At 39.2% G+C, this 22,151-nt stretch overlaps 1 protein-coding gene across 1 annotated transcript in view; it reads right to left on the bottom strand.

Annotated features, from left to right (window-relative positions):
• rxfp1 (relaxin family peptide receptor 1) overlaps nt 1–13,724 on the bottom strand; it is a 39,523-nt gene extending 25,799 nt beyond the window's left edge. The window contains exons 1-2 of the mRNA XM_076103466.1: nt 13,467–13,724; nt 8,696–8,833 (exon numbers count right to left, since the gene is read on the bottom strand). Of these exons, the coding sequence (XP_075959581.1) occupies nt 8,696–8,833; nt 13,467–13,509 (181 nt within the window). The 5' untranslated portion in view covers nt 13,510–13,724. The remainder of the gene's footprint in view (nt 1–8,695; nt 8,834–13,466) is intronic.
• Between the last annotated feature and the right edge of the window lie 8,427 nt (nt 13,725–22,151).

Here is a 22,151-nt window from a genome sequence, read left to right on the forward strand (position 1 = left end):
TGTAAACAACTGAAACTTCTCCTGCATGCCAAGCGTGAAGGAGAACTAAGGCTGCGGAAGTGAGAACACGAATGGCCCTTTCTAGTATGTAGATACAAACGGCTCATTCTAAGGTAATGAAAACACAACGATTCTCCTTCTCAGGTGACTAAACACAACAGAAAACGTTCTTAATAATATTATATTGCATTTCTACACTGTTCCTTTAAACCCTGTGTTTGCTGCGATCAAACCTGGAGCCTTTTGGTGATCAGACGTCATCTCTGACCATCGCATCATCCTTTTATGTTTTGTTTTTTTCTTTTCCACAAAAGCTTCCATCGTTGTGACATTGCAGAAGACAACACACCTGTTTTATCCTCCTCACTTTGAGCCTATGTGAAGTATTCTTTGCTCCGTGATTCCCTGAGTAAAAGCAGCATTTCGTCTTTCAGATGTCTGATGTCTGGCTTTGATGTCTTGCAAACTCTGACAGAAGCCAATGTTGATACAGTGTTGAAAAGCCTTTCAAATCCTGAGCCGAAATGGAGATTGAGAGTTTGCTATATATAGTCAGCCATAGCTGGTAATAGTATTGTTTAGTGAAAATGTGAACAAAAAAAATCTTCTGAAGTTTCTGACATCAGTTATAACATTACAAAAACTAGAGACATGATCACAATGCCCTGAAAATTCTGAGCACATTCGAGCTGACATTAAATCTAAATGCCATGTAAACCCACAGGGCCCATACATGCTGCTGTCAGTCAGCATTTGTGTGATTAATTCATGTTTTCTAAAAACGTAATAACTTTTTCAAAAGCAACTTTTATGGGGCCTAGATGGTTATTTACTATGATCATTACTTTGGTTTGGGGCTTGTGCAATATTTCTTGCAGGAACACATATCTCATTATAAAAGAGCACAAACTAACATTAATCATACACGGAAGAGTATTTTAGAAAAGGCACTAGTTAAAGCAAAAACACAAAGGTCTGTAGAAATAAGACGCATTAATCAAAATTAGGATGGTAATATAATTGACCTAACAAGTCCTGTAAGCAGGTTTATACTGAAAGGTAGCCGTGGAATAGAGTTGTTGTTCTGGTAGTTTAAACAAAAGAACAGTAGCTATAGTATTCTGAGAAGTGATGAAAAAAACAACTGCATAATACATTCTGTCCTTCATAGAATATATACAGGTTTTTTTACAAAGTTCTGGCCACACTGAAAGATTTATTGGAAATGTTGCCATATTGCTCAGACAGTTTGTGCCGCTTGCTTCAGTTTATTGAGGGAAAAAGAAAAGCTTATTGTGACAGTCTGCTGTGGTTATTGTGTGCAGGAGAGTGGAATCAAATACAGAAAACAGCCACGCTTGTGGGAGTAGGACAAGCTACTTGGACACATGCTAAAAATATATTTTTGAGTAGTGATGAACCTGTTTTTTTTTCTTCATGTCTCACACCAGTCAAAGGATAACACGGGTGTTATTAACAACACTTATTGACTGTAAAGTAACACCTGATATAGCTTATGCTTCTGGGCAAGGTATTGATTTAATATAGAGCCACAATTTTGTATTCTGGTGATGTAAATCCTTTACCTGAACTTGCTCGGACATGCAGTTCAGTTTACAGTGTGGAGATGGCTAAATGACACTCGCCACACTCTTCATCAATGAAGAGAAAATTCAAACATACCATGTGGAGTATGTATCCTTGAGGCCTTAAAATGTGTTTCATGCATTTCCTTCCTCATGAAATATTTGGAAAGGCTTTTTTAATGTTTAAAACACTTTTCTGCGGACACATCTGTAGATGTGCGAGTAAAAAAATGCTCCTGACACCCTCCACTCTAGACACACACAGGGTTGATGGGAATGATTGAAAAGTCTTTTTTACCGTTTTGAAATATAAAGACTAAAATAAAATACATAAATAAATGAACTGAAGTATTTCATTATTATTGCTTTGATAATAAATTACATACTAACAAATTGCATACAGTATAATTATGTAACCTGCATATCATTGTCACGCATACAGGCTGGACACACAGCCTGCCCTGTACTCCCTGTTCCCCACCAACATGTCCCCAGACCAGACACACCTGGTGGAGATCTGCACTCTACAGAGTCAACTTTTCTAGTTCTAAATTGTGATGCATATTCTAACATCATTATACAAAACAGTGTGGAACAGATTTTTTTTATAGTATGTATTGCTCCAACTAAAATATTGTTGACAGGCTCAGAATAAGTCTATCATCTTGGTATGTTTCAAATCACATGTTCCCAATCATTGTCTTGCTATTTGCGGAAAGCTTACAAGAGACAAACCATCTTAGATGTGCTGCTGTGATGTACAGTACATATGGCTTCCTGTAGAGAGGATTAAATCAGTAAGAATGGCAACCGCTACCTGCTGGGCTTCCAGGGGAACATAGCAAAATTGACATTGTTGAGCAGATGGAGGAAAATGTGTTTGAATACGCCATTTGTTCTCGGTAAAAAAAAATAAAAAGCGGTCTATATCTTGAGTGCAGGCTGGCCTGCTCATAACCAGGCTAACCCTTTTAACATAACGTGAGATATATAATGTGCATGTCTGTAAAGGTTCATGTCTCACTCTGAAGTCTCACAGTATCATGCTTTTAGCAGATCCATTTCAGTTGATATCTCTGAGTTTATGCTTTCCGCCCTCATTGGTTGAGGAATCGGCCCGTGACAGCTTCTTATCTTTTGGGACCAACTGTGCCAGTGCAAGCGGAGCAAGTCGAGGAAGCCAACAAAACTAAAATTGTCTGAGTATGATCACGCCACAGCTCATCTGAAACTGCACATCCGAAGCCCACCAACAAATGGGAGGCAACAGCCGTAGCATGAAAGGGCCAAGTCTAATGGCTTTAATCTCCATTCTGATCCATTTCACTGATTTATCGTGTTTTTGAGATTAGTAAAGGGAAATAGTTTTTTTTTTCTGCAATATGATGGGAAGAAAGTGATTCAAACAAGCTATTAGCTCCACACCTGCACATCAGTCAAGCAAAACTCTGCACTGATGTTCATCAGAATCAGAACCGTTTATTGCCAATGTATGTTTCACATACAAGGAATTTGTCATGGCGGGTTGTGCATAACATTAGACAATAACATTAAACAATCAAGTGCAAGAAATAGAAACATATTAAAATTTACAATATAATATAGAAGAATATAAAATAAAGTGCACAGACAAACAGATAACAGTACTTTAAACAAGTGTAATGTAAGTGTAAGAAACTGTTCGTGTGGCGTGAGGTCTTCCAGATGGAAGGGGCATGAACAGTTTGTGTCCAGGGTGAGTATTGGTGTTGGATAAAAAAAAAAAAAAATGTACTTTTTCCCCTTGTTAACAAACATCTTCAGAGAAAGAGAAAAACACTCAAAGACAACAGGAGATGGAAATTCGTACGATCAGTGGATGAGAGTCTGGAGCTGATCAGCACCAAGATGCTCTCTGCGGGTGTGGATCTTCACCTCCGTCGGTGCAGTGAGAGCCATGCTGACAGAAAGCCAGATAATGAGTTGTTGCTCTGTGTGCAAGATTGTCAGTCTGTGCAGGGCAGAGAGGAAGAACAAGCCAAAGACAGACACATATAGGATGCGCTCTGTGATGCAGTATTTTGCCGTTTCCTGTGCCTGGTACCATCTACAGAAAACATTTTTACTATAGTTTCATGCTATTAATTTCTCCTACACAAAGGCTGAACTCAGGAGAAAACCACCTGTGATGGACACAAGAGTTTAAAAAGGTTATGTCGAGGAATCAAAGAAACGATCTTTACTGAAAATCTGGTCCACAAAGACCTTAAAACTTCTTAAGAGCCAGAAGGGGTCATGTGGAAGAAAACAAGAAACTCTGAGACTATACTTAGGTACATGTACAGCCATTTGCACTAATGGCGTATACTTGAGCGAGACTTTTGATATTCAATGTAATTGCCGCAGGCTGCTCTGAATTAACGAGTTTTGGAAATTCAATTTTGGTTGCTGGAAGCTTGTGCGCATTTCCAGAGCAACATTTTTAATATGAAGGCTTAACATCGTTCTGTTATCAAACTCTGCAGGAGTATCATAGTATCATGTCTGCCAGACATATGGTTTCCTGTAAATAAATGGCTTTTTACAGGAGAAATACACCATACAGCAAAACTAAGTAACCAAAGGAACACACCTGGACTCTGCTACAATAAAAAAAAAAAAAAAAAATAAAACATTTTAAAGTATGTTCTGTTTGTTCACAAAACTGTCTCTTGAACAGAGACATTTCCAGTGGCAATCTAATCCAATTAGTGATCCCTCTGAATTAATTAAACCACTTAAAACCTTTCCCTCTGATCTACTAGTGTGAAACTTTGTTTATACTTTTCATCAAAGCGAGGACATTATCACACTCCCACAGATGCAGGCGCAGACACCTCAACATTATCGCACTCTCTCTCTCACAGACAGACAATTACACCTTCCCTTCAAGTGACGTACTCCACTCCTGACCCGTGTTGCTTTAACGTGCGGTGATGGTTGGCAGAGTTGTAGAGTCACTTTAAGTGTTTGTGAAAGTCTTGACAGCGAAAGGCCAGATGAGGAATATAAGTTGTTGATGATCTGCTTTATATATTTTCCCACTGACGTTATACACACTTTTAAACATTTCCCACACCAACCTGTTTATGGTGCTTAAACCTATACACAGAAATAGGCTATAGCATGTTTTGTTTGCAGTTTTATAAAACATTTCTAATCTCTCTGACTCTTCCTGCATCTGCCCAAACTACAAGGTCAGTTGGCTTTTCAGTTTTTTATCGGTTGGAGGCATGCCAAACAGTACGGTGAATACAGCAGGAACCGAGGTAATCTAAGGACTGTTGTGGGCGAAAAAGCAGACATTACTAAAGGTATGCTTTTAAATGTGCTCCAAACGAGTGTTTTTAATAGATTTAATAATAGGGACGGCTTTTCACGTGAATTAAGTAGATGATTATCTACATTAGTTTTTTTCCCGCTTGTTTTGCAAACTTATAGGTAGTAAGCAAAGATGACTGCGCTCCTGTCAGCAGGGATAACATCTGACTCAGTATCTTGTCGGCCTGATTGGCGATACAGTATCCTTCTGTCAACTTTCTGGCTGATGAAGCAATCATATTGGGAGGCAAGGTATCAGGTTTTAAATCTAAAGAACTATACACACTTCAAGTTTAGCATGCTTTGCTGACATGTCAAACGTTTAATTTATTTCTTGTCAAAAGCTCTTAACATTTGTAATACACTCTGTATAAAATAATATTACACCACCAACATTTATATTCACTCCATTTCCCCTTTTAACCTTCCCCCTAAGGGTAAAACCAGCAATTCCCAAAACTACTCCTGTATTTCTAGTCATTATTTTTCAACCTGAATCTTCTGCCATAACTGTGTGTGCTGGTGCACATCTCTGCAGCAAGATAAACACGCTTCCTCACAATATCGTCATCATTACTTAACATAAAAAAAACAGATAACGTCACGATCACATGTTATGATCACCAGTATCAATTATTTAAACTGTTTGTGAAAAAAATGGTAGTGTGCATCATCTTGGCATGGTGGACATCTATAAATACTGCAATACCCATGAGCCCTGGCTGCTATCTCTGGAGGAGCCAGTCAGAGGCGCAAATCACAGCGGTAGCTAATTAATAACGCTAACGTTGTTAGAGTTGTAAACAAAATGCGCCGCCAATGTTTCTGAATACTGAAATTGACCCAGAAATTAAAAGTGAACTTATTTATGATTCAGATTGTTAAATCAGCTTTCTCAATAGCAACATTTCTAGCTGAAATGTCTTTGAAGCCGAGGAGATCTGCAGATTCAGGTAATAAGTATCTGTATCATATCTGTAAGAGCAGCCTGGTCTCCTACAAATTATGTTCCCACACAACGTTTCAAGGGAAACATATTTTTTTTTTGCTACAGCCAATTGAGCTACAGCGCTCTCATTTCACCCAGTGATTCATTCTTTCTCTCAAACTAAAAAGGTCTAACCTTGTTAATAGTATTATTAATCATATTTTGTCTTGTCTTTATGAACAAAACACGAGCAAACAGCAATGTCCTCAACGAACTTGCTGACATTCAGTGTTATCTGCTGCGGGGAAAGCTTTGATCAGGAAAGCAAGGAGTTTAACTTGGAGAGTGTAACATGGGTTAATATTCATATAGGATGTAACCTGTGGCATATATTCATGCCACAGGTTACATCCATGGATGATAAAAGGACTACATGAACTGTTAGCTTCTGTTCCCTCTCTGCGTGCGAGCGTCATACAGCTTTGTCTGCTGCTGGAGGTAAGAACTTTGTTTAGTCAGACAGACAATACCAAGCTGCACGTCTAATAACAAGTTATTAGCCAGCAATGTACAACTTTTCTTTCTGTTAATATAACAGTGAAATGCTTCCAACGTCAAAAAGACTGCATAGAGGACCAGCCCTTTGCTGGACCGAAGCTGACATCAGATCACAAACCTTCCTGCAGGGGGACTAAATTGAGCCTGGGGAACGGAAGAAAGTCAGAGGAATTTACAACTGTCATTTCTTATAATTTGACAGCTGTTTTATGAGCTGAATTTGTTTCAGCACAGGAGTCATGAATAATTATCTCCTCCTCAAGATAAATTCAGGAAATCAGTCATGCATGAGCCTGTTTTCACAAACTGGGGAACAGCAGAGGTGAGGAAGCCTCAATAACAGGATCCTTTGTAAGTGTTACCTGTTATATTTGGGGTATAAAAGTGTTTATTTTTTTGTTGACAACAACATAATTGACACAATGTCCATTTGAGTCATGCAGCTGCAGTGTTGGTGTACTTACTGAATAAATCCAAAAATGTATTATGTATCTATACTGAATAAGTACAATTCATTAGATGGGCTGTAGGCGAAATGGGGAGATTAAAGAACATCAGAAATAGCAGTCTTTTAGATTGATCTTTACCAACATAACTGAACAGCTTTGAGAACAACTCACCAGCATGTAGAAAAGTACAGCTGCTGCCAATTCCTGGTACTGAGGCATAAGCAATGAAGGTATTCACACTGTGCAAAAAAAACACACTGGATTTCAGAGGTACGAGTGCAACCAGAGTTACTAACAAGACGGAACCACAAGTGAACATCATGCATCGAAAACATGGACCATGATCTTATCATTTATTTGTTTTCACCAGGCCGTAGTGTGCCCTTACAGTACCCAGATGCACGAAGGTTATATTTATACTGCCTGTGCCAGCAAGCAGCGCTGAGCCTATTCAACTATGGGTGCAGGTTGGGTCGGGTAAGCTTTGTGGGTGCAGGCATTAATGGGTTTGCAAAACTGGACCTGCAAAGAACTTTTGGGCAAATTAGCATATTTAAAAACTGATCCATGAGCATGAAGAGGGCCTCTGTTAGGGTTACTCTGTATACACATCAGTAGTTTATCATATATATGTTTTTATGTCTCCTGGGACATGTTGCCTTGTATGGAATAAATATCTTTAGTGGTATTAACTAAACTTAAAGGTTCTCTTTACCATACTCAGAGCATTAATAAAGCAACAAACAACTATTTGTAATATCAAGATATAGAGGAGTAACTTCATCCTGAGCAGAGATCAATGTCGCTTTTTCTCTGTGTGTGTGTTGTACTCTGAGCTTCTTTGTGCTTTCTTTACATAGCCAGTGCATGTTAGTGCATGTGAGCGTGCCCCCCAAAGGTTAGCTCATTACAGCTCATAACGCTGTTGGAAGTGTAGCGCCCACCTTGCTGTTCCCCCTCAGGTTAACACCATTAGCTCTGTCAGCACCGTTAACTGGGAGCCGACTCTCCAACACTGCCGACAGGACTTGCGTCAGTCATGCAAATGCCTTGTTAATACAGACATTTTGATACAATAACACAACAATCTCATAACGGGAACTAAAGGAGAAACAATGCAGCCACATCAAGACAAGCCCCCCACGCTGAGTCTCACTCCCTGGGTTTCCTGCACCCCGACAATCCTGGCATATCATCAGACCCGATTCGATCATATGCTCAATTTCATCCCTCCATCATTAATGCTCAGTCCCTGGTGCTCATTTATCCCCCCCCCCAACCTTACCTGCTGTTCCAACAAACTAACTGGCTTACTTAAAAATGCTATTTTAGCAGAAATAACATACTAACTCTTGTTTTATGCCTACATTCTCTGTGTAACAATAACCACTATAGACAGGGACCAGAATCAATTGATAGAATATAACGGGACTGTTGCTGGCGTGAGTGGTATAGATATATCATTTTAAAACCGTAGTATACTCACTAAATATAATGTGTTACCTTTTAAAAATTTGGACAAGCACGATAAAATACATGTTTGCTTAGTCTTCCAGATCATTCATAATGCTGCTGCTCCTCCTCTGAGATACTTTGTTACACTCCGCTCAGAAATAACAACACGAGTCACAAAGTCAACCCCTCGGGGGGAGAGTAGACCTTCAAAACGCAAGACCTCTCTTGGCATCCCTCTCTTTTATGGCCATTAAACATAGGAAATGTCTCCCGACAGAACTAATGACTACAAATCTACAAATGCATTTTGTAGATTTGCTGTAGGCATGAAGTGAAACAGCACATGGTCATAAACGTTTGTTCTAGAAACAATGAATTACCACAGTTCTCCTCATCTGCTTGATTTCCACAGTCATCGATGCCGTTGCAATGCAGGACCTGAGGGAGGCACATCGTCAGGTTGCCACAGGGGAAATATCCAAGGGGGCACGCCGCCTTCTCCTCTGTGATATTGAGTGCTATAAACAAAGCAGAAAATCCAAGAGTATGATTATGAATGGAGCATTTGTGCCACGGGTCTTTATTAGAGACACATTGAGAGCCCTTGAGAGATATGAGTTAACTTTTCACTGGTTATGAATCAGTGTCAATTTAATACTGATGCCTCTGTATGACCTACATAAGTAAACCTGACCATCAGCGAGAAGATCGGCTATTTCTACATAGTAATTCTTTGGTGCCACCGGGTCAGATTACACGCAAATTCAGATGAAATCATGCCGGTTCACCAGATAGCCCTTCAGATTAGACCCCAGCAAGGCCTCCAGCAGAAACCAGCCCACAGCTGACAGACCCACATCCGGCTTCGCTGCTGCTTTCAACCTGCAGTTGGAAGCTCCGGCAGGAGAAGGAGAGCTCAGTTCCCAGCAGCAGCATCTCCTCCTCCGGCCAGGAGCAGGGCTTTACCTCGCTGCTCCACTGGTCCCTCTGTCAGACCCTGCAGCAGTAAAATAAGACGTGTTCTAAACAGACTCATGAGGAGTTTCTGCATCTCATTAAGGAAGCTTTTGTATCCATTTGTCTAAACCCACATCAAAGGTTTTAGTCACAGAGAGCTGTTCTTTGTACTATTCATGAGTCAATGCTTCTTTTGAAAGGTGCATGATAGGAAATTGGGAGGGTTTTGATTGCCTCTCAACGGCCCTCAACATGGTGAGACGAGGCCCTTCAATGTCAATAAAAGAACATAGAAGCTCAGATAGCAACAGACACAGAGGGAGAGCAACTTCATTCTCTGCTCAGGTAGACATTACTCCACTATATCTTTTCCATAAACAAACAATACAGACTGACATATATTGTGAATGTAAAACATACTTCATATGCCATGAAGCTGGAAGAGGAAATTAATCATTCCCTCATCTCACCCATGTCTTGATTATTAACATTCTTTATTCATGCGCCATAGTGTATCTGCCTCATCGTGCCTGTGGTTCAAAATACAGGACACAGGGCAACAACAAGCCAGTTGCAGATTATACATATTCCAGCTATCTGGCATCTCCGCTCTGGAACCAATTAAGAAGGGAATATAATTTATGATTCACCTCATTATCTACTTGGCACTTGAGTCCATGCTAAAATATTGATTCATCATGTCATTATGTCTCAACAAGACCTCTCACATGTTCTGACCTTTTGTCCGTAATTAGGAACTAAAGGTTACCGACGTCTCAAGCCGCGGTTATGAAGTTGTGGCAGTTCATTGCCAATCTGCAGTCCTGAACAGTCAGGTTGCCAAACGCTATCCATGGTACAGTGATACAAGTTCCCTCGAGTTTTGGTGCTCATACCAAACTTCTTGAGACGCCTAAAGAAAGTACAGTATCTGTTGTGCATTCTTGAGAACGGGTCACACCTTTTAACATCTGTCACAAAACTCAGAATTTATCTGCAAAATAATAAGACTACTCTGATCGCTATACTCTCAGACTATTTGTTCTTATAAAGGATACTATGCTGAATTACAGCACAAGAGATCTTAGCTTTGCTTTAGACATGCATCATATTTACAATGGTGATGTCACAGTTAAGTGCAGAGACTTAACTGTGAAGCTCCCACCTGACAGTAGGCTTACTAATGAACGGCACCACGACAACTCTCTTTCCACGCCAGATGGAAAGCATATTTTAAGAGGTCTATTTTCTGAAACAAAAGGAAAAGAAATCACCATTTCCTGGAGTACACACTTGTTAATTATGAACAAATATGAAATGTGTGGGATTCATGAAGCCTGCCACTACATCAACATGCAAAATGATTTCAGTCTAAGACACTTCATCGCAGCAGATGGCTGTTCTGCTTCACATAATACACAAGCACAAGGAAAGCGTTGATATTTTTATGACTAGGGGAGAAAAGAAGGAAAAACCAACAGCTATGACAAAAATATGTCGTCATTAAAAAATATGTGCAAATACGTAGCCTGCAAGAAATTCAATTCAATGAAATCATATTGTGATTAAAACATATATATATTAAGATATAGTGAAACAGAATTATGTATTATAAATTGATAATATGCCAACTAAAATTTTCAAAGAAAATCTGATTATTTTGCAGCAAAGATCTTAAATAAATGAGAAAACACGCAGCTCTTTTATTTTCTCAAGCATTTAATTGACACAATATATAAAACCATGGGATTATTTCATATAGAATATTTATGTATCGTGTTATCAGAAAACATGCTATATCGTGATAGATATCGTTATTGAGATATAAAATGAGCTATATTGGGATAGAAGGTTTTGGTCATGTCTCCCAGACTTACTGTAGTTAAGGGTGACAGAGGAGACCATAACGATAAGACTAGAAAGGACAAAGGAGGTCTTGGATCACTGTGCAGCAGTTGGCATTTAACTTCCCCCGTTTCTCAGCATGATAAAGAAAATATATCACAAATGAAAAAAAACGTACTACAGGTGCAGTACGGATTATATAAAGGTGTAACATATTCTAATAACGTCTTATGTCGTCTATATTTCTTTAGTGATACTGTGTTATTATGCAGAGTATTCCCATACAGCACAGGTACTGTAGACATTTGCAGCACTGCAGTTCAACCAATATTGTTATAGTTGCATGCAAGGTCAAGACAGAAATATTCAGTCCACCTGAGACAACGCAAGTGTTGTTTACATTTCGAATAAACCGCTGAACTTAAAAGGGTATATTTGCTCTGTTTAAGGGCTCTCACACACCATGCTGACATTTGGCTGACGGTTGCTGTTGGGCCACCGCCTTCATGTTTCAGTTCCTTTACTGTTGGGTCTATGCTGATGACTAGTGCCGACAAAGACACCTGATCAAATGCTTTGCATCTTCAGTTAAAGGTTGCACACAAACACAGGACAGCTAACTGCCAACAAGCATCGAGGCTGTGTGTACGCGCAAGAGGAAATATCAACTCATTTGTATTCATAATCATAAAAAAAAAAAAAAAACATAATTGAAAAAGACAAAAAAAAAATAAAGAAGTACACTTCATTGTTTTCGTGGGAAAACTTTATTTTGCCTTCATTTCACTGAAAAACGGCCATAAATATTCTCAATTTTTTCCACCACTGGTTATCTATCTTGCTTAGAATATGAAGTAAGAAGCCGTTTTGATAAGATGTGTTTGTGGGCACTTCTTCGTATATGTTTACACTCTATGTACGATGTTGTCCTCCTATACTGTACTTTTATTATGCTGGTCATTCTGTACAGATGCCATCTATTGTCTGCATGTCTGTCTGTACAGGATGAAGGTTCCCTCCTCAGTTGCTCTTCATGAGGTTTTCCACACTAAATGGATGGAAACAATGATTCGCTTCAGTGGCCACTCACATAACTCGGTCTCACCGACTGCCTCTGCTACCGACTCAGTAGGCTGAGTCTAACAAACAGAAGCTGAAATGGACCGACTAGAGCCAGCAGTGACAGGTGCATCACAAAAAACCACAGGCTCAACAGCCCCTTATGGCAGGCTGGCTGTGAGTCGGGATCCGAGAGCTTTAGGGCATTGCTCTGTGAGCTTCTGGAGCGTTGCCTATCATCTGTTGACTGCGACAATGTAAAAGATAGAATCTTAATTGTTCGCTGCAGGAGATCAATTTCTCACAAGGTGACGACACACAGTGTGGCCCGTCACGGCTTTCATTCATTGCTTTTTTTTCTCCACAGGTCTTGGGTGCATGGTTCAGGCTAGAATGCAAGCAGTTATGCAGCAGATTCCTGCCTCGACCACCAGAGCCTTACAGTATCATGAGTGCATAAGCAGCATGCACCTCAATGCACAAAGCAAAACTGGTCTGCAGCCAAACAAAATAATGCAATTATCACTTAAGATTAGAGCACATATCTTCAAATTCACCCCAAAGAAAAAAATCTCGTTAATTGTGACTCCATCTTTGCTCAGGATTTGAAACTATATCCTTCATAGCATATCTTATGGAGTTAACTGACGTGCTTTATAAAACCAAATTCACACAGTGGATTGAAGCTCCTATGCTCTGTGAAATAAAAGCATTATTTTGACCTGAACGGCTCTTGGTGAGGAGTTCTGACCCAGCAAATAATTGCAAATAATTGCTGAGCAAATAATGGCTGGGATTACTGTCAATTCTATTTCAGTGTGGGCTTCACACAGACCTGCAACCCTGCCCTTGACAGAGGATGCGCGCAGCACTACTGGACAGCGACTGATGACAGCTCACTTAATTACCTGTTACAGTGTGATGGATGCACTGCTCAGAAATATACTACAGACAAAACGAGAGGCCCTGCACTAACTCACATAAAATACAGAGGGGATAAAAACACAAAGATCTAATTTTGCTCCACATGAACTCCACATTAGTTTAAGAAAACCCAACAAAAAATATATATATATTTATCTCTCAATCTTAAAATAAATCTCTCGTAATCTCAGATATCATTTTAAATCGCTCGGATAACCCGCAAGGCTTCTTTGAAACCAATTGTTCAATACATTGTGAGCAACCAGAGCAGACAGCGCAGATTGTGCGCGTTGGCTTTTTAAAAAGGCAGAGATTGAAGCTTCAACGAGTCCTAAATTCGTCAACAAGAGACGTTGCTGAACTTACCCGACACTCCATAAGCGAGTACCACAGCCACATACACGTGCATGGTCCCTCTTGAAGTTTTTGTGAAGATCAAGAGGTTGTTGTGGTGGTGGTGGTGGTGGAAAAGACGGAGACGCGATGTCCTGAGCTGATCGTCCAAAATTGGGAACCTGCGCGTAAAAATAAAAAAGTTTTCCGTTGCGTGATAAACACGTGCAGATAAGACACAGCGGCTGCAGGAGGAGAACCTGGAGAACCTGTGGCCGCTTCGAAGGTCGACTCGGTCTGCGCCCAGTCCGACTGAGAGGAAGGTCTAATGATTAAGTTGGCATCGTGTGACGCGCGAGAAGCAGTGACAGCACAGGTGCAGCGCGTGGAGGGGTGGGAGTGAGAGAACAGAGAGGGGGAGGAATCTATCTGGGACTCTGCAGAGGAGGGAAATCAAGGCATTAAAGCAGGGGTATTCAATTAAAATTCCAAAAGCTCCATGTTGAGAAAATATCCTCCTGCAAAGGTCCGGAACATTACAATAATATGTAATTTGCACTATTTAGTGTATATATATATATATATTCAAGGAGCCTAGTAGTAGTGACATCTCTGTGTAGTCAACAACTGTCAAATCAAATAAAGAAAGTACACATCAATTATATTTTAACAATTATTATTCTCAGTTTTCAAATTTAACTGGATGGATTATAAATAATACATAGAAATATATAAATAAATGTTCTCTCATTTCAAGTAAAATAAGAGCTCCATATAAATAAAATACACAAAAAATAACTTTTGAAAAACTTGCATCTTAAAAGGAAGTGCTTGATTTAAGAAAAATGAATGAAAATGATTTTGTTCTTCTCTTTTGTTAGACCCATTTCACATCACAACGGTCTCAGACAACTTTATAAGAAACAATCTCTACACATCTTTACATCTTGCCCTCAATTCAGATTGGAGTGGGTATGTTTGCTCAAAAGATTGGTTTGGTCTGGTAGTGGCGTTTCACATTGGCGCTTTATATCTGAACATATGAGACAGAGTGGTTTTATAGCGCCAGCAGGAAGAATGAACAAATAACAGCCCGTCCATTCTTTGTTAAAAGCTCTGTTTTCGCAGTTTACTTTTATCTTTTTACAGCACGCCATGTGAAATTGCTTCTCTGACTCACTTAATTCTAACTCCTGCTCTGCTGATTTGCGTTCATTACATGCCTTTTGTCGGCAGTAAACTCTCAAGGTGCAGTGTGTCAACCCTGCAGACGATATGTAAAAGGGACCTCTCCCCATATTAGAGGACTGATGCATTTAAGAGCATCGTAAACAATTGCTGCAAACCTGCTGTCATGTTTCATTTTTCGAATAGAATAAAACAATCCTGGCATGATTTCCTGAGAGATTTCCCTCCAGTTCTATACAATTTGAATCTTCAAAGTCGTAAGCAGCAGAGAAAGTCCAGAGGATGTTGTCAGTTTATATATGTGTTCAAATAAATGACTTGATCCCAGGCAGGGGCTTTATTCTGACAGGCAGGGTGATCCATGCTTAAAAATCGGATTCCCAGTGTGTATTGGCTCATCGTATCGTTATTTCTGCTAACATACTATCTATCTAGTGTAACCATGGAAAGGTTAAAAATGCTTAAGGGTTTAAAGCCGCATCGATCAATATTTAGTACCACTCTATGGAGCATTTTTGTGTCTTTCAGCTCAGGGCCTGTAACTTGACTGTCATTTCCAGACACAGCAGGCAGGTGCTCTCAACAAAAAAGAACTTAGTGAAGTATCCAAATGGTAGAAGGACTGCATTTATACAGGGCTATTTTTAGCCTTCTTATATAATTATGTTCACGCACCAATCAAGATGTGCAAACGTACTTGACAATTAAAGCGTTTCCTATTCTGATTATGATTATTGTAGCGACCACTCAAAGGTGCCACCTGCTCATCGGGAGTGACAAACAGTCACATGCATACTCACACAAGCAATTTGGGGTTCTGTATCGTGCCCAGGGACACTCTGACATACTGCAGGGGCCAGGAATAGGAATAGAATCTGTTAGGTTCACACCTATATCTCATTTAAACCATTGGCTTGGAATGTAAACAGTAAATGCATGGATGCACTACTGCCTCTCAGGGAATCAGACATAAAATCATTTTTCTTTTTCTAGGGAAATACACGGGCAAATCGGTAATGCCAGGTTGTTACTTTAAATTGGCATGTCTTGATTTATAAATGCAATAGAAATCGTAAAGAATCAATACAATTTGCATACATACATAACATCCCTATAAGTAACACATACGCAATGAACTGGAAAAACAGTTTCACCTCAAATCATAGTAGTCTAAAAACCTTCGGATGTGAATCTATGTTGGACCTTAGTCCAGATATCTGAAAGTTAGGATGAAACATTTCATGAGTTTTTTTCAAGGTTGAAAATAATAAAACACTTGGATTTCAAAACATTACATGTGTTCATTTTTGTTTGTTTTTATAGTCGCTGACAAGCCTCAGACAGTCAGATCATTAGATACAAACAAGCCCTGTGGGTGCTTGGCAATCTACTCTCAGTGAATTACACCCCTGAAGGCATCCTCAAGCACATCTTCAAATCTTGTCTCTGCTCTTGTAAAAGGGGATTGCATGTTTGTTTTGGGGTTTTGCTGCTTTAGTATGCAGAGTTATTTTTGGTGGATGCGTGTTAGAGCTCTGACTTTACAGATTAAAATTGTGGAGGGAGTTTCTCTGAGATTTGAAGATAAATGATTATTTAATATTTCCCGATTCATGTCAGCAGAATTTCACCTCGATTTAAGCCTTTACAAGCATCTTCTTTCTGGCTGAAATGTGTACACCAGACGTAGCAGTGATACATGCATACATTAGTGATACATACTTTAGTTAAACCATACCAGCAATAAGTAAAGGAATACATTAAAGATTAGGGCTGAGTATCAATACAATACATTCTTTTGTGGAATATAGACGTGCTGCAATCCCAATTGTGTTTGATGGAGCTGCTTTTTGTAATGCATGGAAGTCTTTGGGAGGTATATGTTGGGGTGCATGGTGGTCGTATGAAGTAGAATATTTTTACTTTAATAAAAATGCATTCAGACGGGGTTGTTCTGTCCATAGGGGAATCAGAACAGAAATAATCCTATGTGTCATTCTAAAGGGTTACAAACAAGTTATTGATTTTCGATTTTCGATCATCACTTTGCAACATTTGCATTTAGATCAGTATTCAAAAAGTGTTTATGTTTGAAACCCAGCTCCATGAAGAATCTATTTTTCTACACCAGAACTGTAATCCTGACATTGTGCATGGCGGAGGAGTTGGGGAATTAATTTCAGTTTGAATAAATTAAATATGAAAAATGCAAATGATAAAGTTTGTTGGACTTGAACTCATGACCTCAGTATTAATAAAGATACCTTTACTGTTTAAAGGATTGTCTTCTTCCACTCCTTGATTAACATTTGTAGCTCTAAAGGTGGTTTGAAGGTAAAAAAAAGAAAATCTGTTGATAGTGATACATAACATAACATATTATAAAGACACTGAAAACATAGCAGAATAATACCGCAGACTCAGCATCAGCTGAAAAGAGTTCAGACTTTCCAAAGCTAATGCAGTTTTTATGCTGAGCAGGCATATTTAATTTAGTTAGTTGCTTTTTCAGTTTGTTGCATGTATACTGTATATATATGTATATATATATATATATACGTATATTTAATCCTGAGATTGTGCATAGCCATAGACAGAAAATAAGCCTTTATGTGTATATATGTACAGTATATATACACACACACACACCTACACACACAGATGCTGCAGGAGAAAGAGATTGGAGAGGGAGTGATTTTTAAAAGCGAACATGACTGGATCAAGTTGTCTGTTGTAAGTATTGCTAATAAATTGTACATTGTGTTACAGCTTCCTTAAACCCATGAATTAGAAAAATGATTAATAATTGAAAGACATATAGGACAACATTGATGTCGAGTGAAAATTAAAATGTATTTTCAGCAAGTGTTGAGTGAGTGCAGCAGCGTCTGTATGTGTGTGTGTCATCACAAACTTCTGAGTTAACATCAGTATGTTTTCATAGGCACGTCCTCTACAGAGAACATTTTACTAATGACATTTATGCTTCAGAATGCACAGTTCTCGTGTAGTATGTTGCATGTGTCTTGTTTGATCTGCAGCACACTTGTTTCCTGAGTGTGCTGAATATGAATAAAGGTTGAAATAAATAGCTGGAAATGTCATTTTAATCCTCATGCTTTGCTGATGGATTAAATCTATCCAGGAACTCCTTGGAATACAGAAATAGAAAAATAGAAAATGTAAGCCTGAATCCTAAACAATGAAATTCAGCCTTGACAGGGCTCCAGCTGGCTGATTCGATCAACGATAACCTTCTCAGCAAAACAAAAAATAAATAATCACAGGCACTGACTAATACATGCTGAAGTTCAGTCACACTTGTGTTTGATAGATGGTCTTGCATGGATCAATACTGACACTTATGCTACCAACCGTGAGCAGGTGGGTGTCCAGGGATGTAATCTCTGAGTTGTTATGGTGACAGTAATGTATAGAGCTCCAGATGTCTACTCTGTGCGTGCCCTGCAAAAGCGCTTTGTACTTTATATGGAAATTATTCTTAGCAGGATGCATTTAGCACCCTTTGCCTGACTAATGTAAATTGAGGAATGGAAGCATTAGCATGCAAAAACTGGAGAGGCAGATTATTGAACGGGATCAATCTCATGAATTACAAAACCAAATCGGGCCCACTTCATTTGAAACTCCACTCTGTGTTGAACAGCTACAGAAGGCACATCCTAACTACTAGAACAGCATGCTACAATTCAGAGAGAACACACACTTTCTTTTGTGAATATATATTTATATGGTCTTACAATTGTTCTGCCAGTGAGATGGAATTTCCGCTCAGGGTCATCAATAACAAAATAAAAAGAATCCCTCAAACTGAATTGCTGGAGCAAATGGCTCTACAGCGAATCATTCCTGATCCATGGTAGCAAAATAGCTCTATTTATGCAAATGAACTGAACGCATTAGCGTCAGCATGTGACGTTTACATGCAAAATAATGCAAACATTGGCTATATCGCTTCTAAATCATGAGTCTGATTAACCTGTTTGCAAGGCTGCATAAAGGGACAACTCCTCACAATCATTTCTTTTACACAACGGTTGTACTTAATCGGCACAAGTACTGATCCTCTGAAGATAGCTATAGACACCAGGCAATCCGTCTTTTGTACAAAGAACCTTTTATGTATTTTTTTCCATTTCAGACACATCAGAAAATCCATCCTTGAGGTCATGAGCGAATCCTAGATATTGGTGTAGTATTTGTGCAAAAGCCAAGATCGGGATGAAAAGATGAGCAAGGCATAATGCAAACTCAGATTGTTGCTTCTCTGAAACATAGAGACAAGGCCTTTTGTGTGGATCTGTTCTTCAACCAATGCAACTCCCACTACCTACTCTGGTTGTCCCTGGCACAGCAGGACGATCCACCCCTGAGGGTGGACGCATTTGCACACGTGCACATAGGGATGGTCGTGGTTGACGCGTTGTTTATATGGTTCTATTTCTTGGACATGGTCTGTGTCCTTCGTACCGTTTTCCCTTGATTTGCCAGTGCACATCCCTGACTATATATTTTACTTTATGTAGAATTCAGACATTTTGTATAATATTCATAGTGCATAAATGTATTTGAAGTGATCTCATTGCATTTTATTTTGTTAATGTGCATTCTACAGTTCACAGATCATGAAGATCTCATCCAGAGTTCCATTGAGGAGACCACAGTGAGGATACATGTTATTAAAGACCAGGATACCAACGTATAAACCAGAGGACATCTGGACTGTCCTTGAGGGCGAGATGGTATTGCAAGATTTGAATGTGTTATCTTGGTTGAACCAAAACTGGGAAGCAGGAACAAGCAGAGGGTTGCCATGTGAAGTCAAAGGTAATTCACCATTGACTGAAAATGTCAAACCAGCAATCTGATGCTGACATTTGACTTGTCACAGTTGGGGCCAAGTGAAAATAAATAAACAGAGGTTCCTTTTCAATAACTTGTCTCCTCGATCCCTTTCCTTACCTCCACTTCATGTGTCTGCCCATGAGAGACGTGAGCTGAGAAGGCGAGGAAGAGACGTGAGAAAAAAAATAAAATGTAATATATATATATATATATATATATATATATATATATATATATATATATATTACAGCCTTTATGTTTCATTGTGTAAAGCACTACACACATTTGCATGAAAATAACTATACTTTCCAAATTAAGAGTGAATTGTATGATATGATTCAAGTGATATTATATACACACACAAACTCACTCCTGTCTCCCTACGACAACATGAAATACAGCAAATTAGTGCTGAATGCAAGAGCTAACTGTACAGGCCCAATCAATTCAAATCAGCAGCCGTTTGCACTTGTAAACATCCTGTCACAATTAGAGCAGTTGAATTGGGTGCAGCCTGCATGCAACGATAACAACACAAATCATATTAAGGTGAAATGTCATTAAGATATTAAATATTAAGGGCAGAAAGATTGATTGCACATTTGATAATTATAAATAACTATAAGTTATACTAAAGGAACGGATACATTTGTAGAATCCTGCCATGGTTAATTATTTAATATTTCAGCTGTGTGTATCCGGCCTCTTATGTCGCAGGTGCCGAAAATGATACACCGGTGTTTCTTTGCTGTCAGCTCCTCGAGAAGCCTCATCTCCTCTGACCATGCTCCTCGTTTCCTCGAGCTGCATTTCAGGGATTGGAAGATCCTCGATGATGGCGGAGCGTACTGAAAAGTGTGCAATCTCACTTCAGAGCCTGCTTTCTCAGTGTACTGTCAGTCCATGCTATCACAGAATGAATCACAGCTTACAACATGAATTTGAATCTGACCCTGCAGGCTGTTCTTGTATAATGTAGAATGTTGTGGAATTACTGAACAATCAGATTGGATCACCAGATGCATGTGTGCAGTATAGAGGTATCACGTAAAAATACTCACAAATCCATGAAAAACCTTTCCTGATTTGACTCTCTAAAAATAAAGGAAATAGTAGGAAAACAATCTGTATGCAAAAGTGAAAATAATAACTGGGATACACAGTATAAGATGGAAATAGAGTGAGACAATAAGCAAAGAGAAGGAGGTCTGTCCTTTAAATAAGAAAATGAAATGTCTCCCTATGTGCTGTTTCATTAGAAAACTGTGCAATTATTGGTCAGGAAGTGTAGTTCCTGCCACCGATGACACCAGCTAATGTTTTGATGAATATTAAGATAGAGCTGCAGAGTAATGGGGGCATGCTATTGCCATTGGTTCCAGTGTTTAATGTTCTGAAAAGCTCTGGTTGTCTGAATATAATAGACTATCTTATCTGGGACAGCTCTAATCTGTTATAGTTTGTGGGAATCTGAAACTTTGACAAAAGAAGGACCCTGCTGACTGCTGATATATTTGCCTCCAATCTTTTTGACTGATTCTTTAAACACGCAGCAGGGGAAATGGAAAGGTGGTCTTTTGAAGAAAGAAAGACTCAAATCAGTGTGAATGAATGCTGCGACGTTATGCTTCAAATTGTCCGCTTGTACAATTCAATTCATGTGGTGACCCTTTGTGCAGAGACCTTGAGAGAAACAAGTACAGTCTTACAAAGACTGTATTGCTCAGAATGTTTCATAGTTTATATTTAATCCTTTCCCTAGGTTATATAATACATTTGAGGTCACAGAAATAGTAGGAATTTCCGTACAATTGGTACTTTCCGAAATTGTGGCTCTGAACATGGCAGCTAGATAGACAACCAGATGTGAGGGCGTATAAATAGCATGACATTTCTGCATGTCATTATTAGGCAGTTTAGGATTTCAGTGTCATTTAATGCCACGTCATTACTGTTATGCTTAGGCAAAAAAACACCTGAGAGGTTTGGGAAAAACATCAAGGTTGGATATCAAACGTCACTAACTTTAAATATTTTTTCTTGAGGCACCGGTTTTGAACTATGGTCTCGCAGGACAGAAAATAGAATAATGCAGCAGTGCATTAGGCTTAAATCAACATCAGTTCAGCTGTAGGATAATCCTGTATTGCTTGCTTCCTGCCCAACATAAGTGGTCCCTGTCACATTTTTCTCACTTGTTCAGAGCCTGCTCATCAGGACGTGCCTATCCAAATAACTGCGGATCCCACGGGATATAAGGCAGCACACACCGCTCTCTGCCTCCATACTTCATCTTCAGCGAGAGGAGTACAAACATACTGGGGATTTACCGGCTATAGTCATAATAATTATTTGTTGACCTGGACTGGGACACAAGACTTAGGCCCAATCCCAATGTCCCCCCTAAAGTCTTAAACCCTGAACCCTCTGTGACATGACTGACTCACCTTTCAAATGGTCGAGTGTGAGAGGCAGCAAAAGCTTGAAATCATGTAAATACGAATGGGACAGCACCATGACAACATCATCAAGTCTTATGTACAATTGTGGATATTTACTTCATACTTTGTACTCCGATTTGAACGTCTTCCAGGCTTGCCTTACGAGATGAGAGGTAATTGACAAATAATCTATTTACATGTTTTTTTCAAAAGAGCTTCAATA

The sequence above is a fragment of the Anarhichas minor genome, unplaced genomic scaffold (genome assembly GCF_050575085.1).
Source record: "Anarhichas minor isolate MPS153535 unplaced genomic scaffold, ASM5057508v1 ptg000028l, whole genome shotgun sequence".
Classification (NCBI taxonomy): Eukaryota; Metazoa; Chordata; class Actinopteri; order Perciformes; family Anarhichadidae; genus Anarhichas; species Anarhichas minor.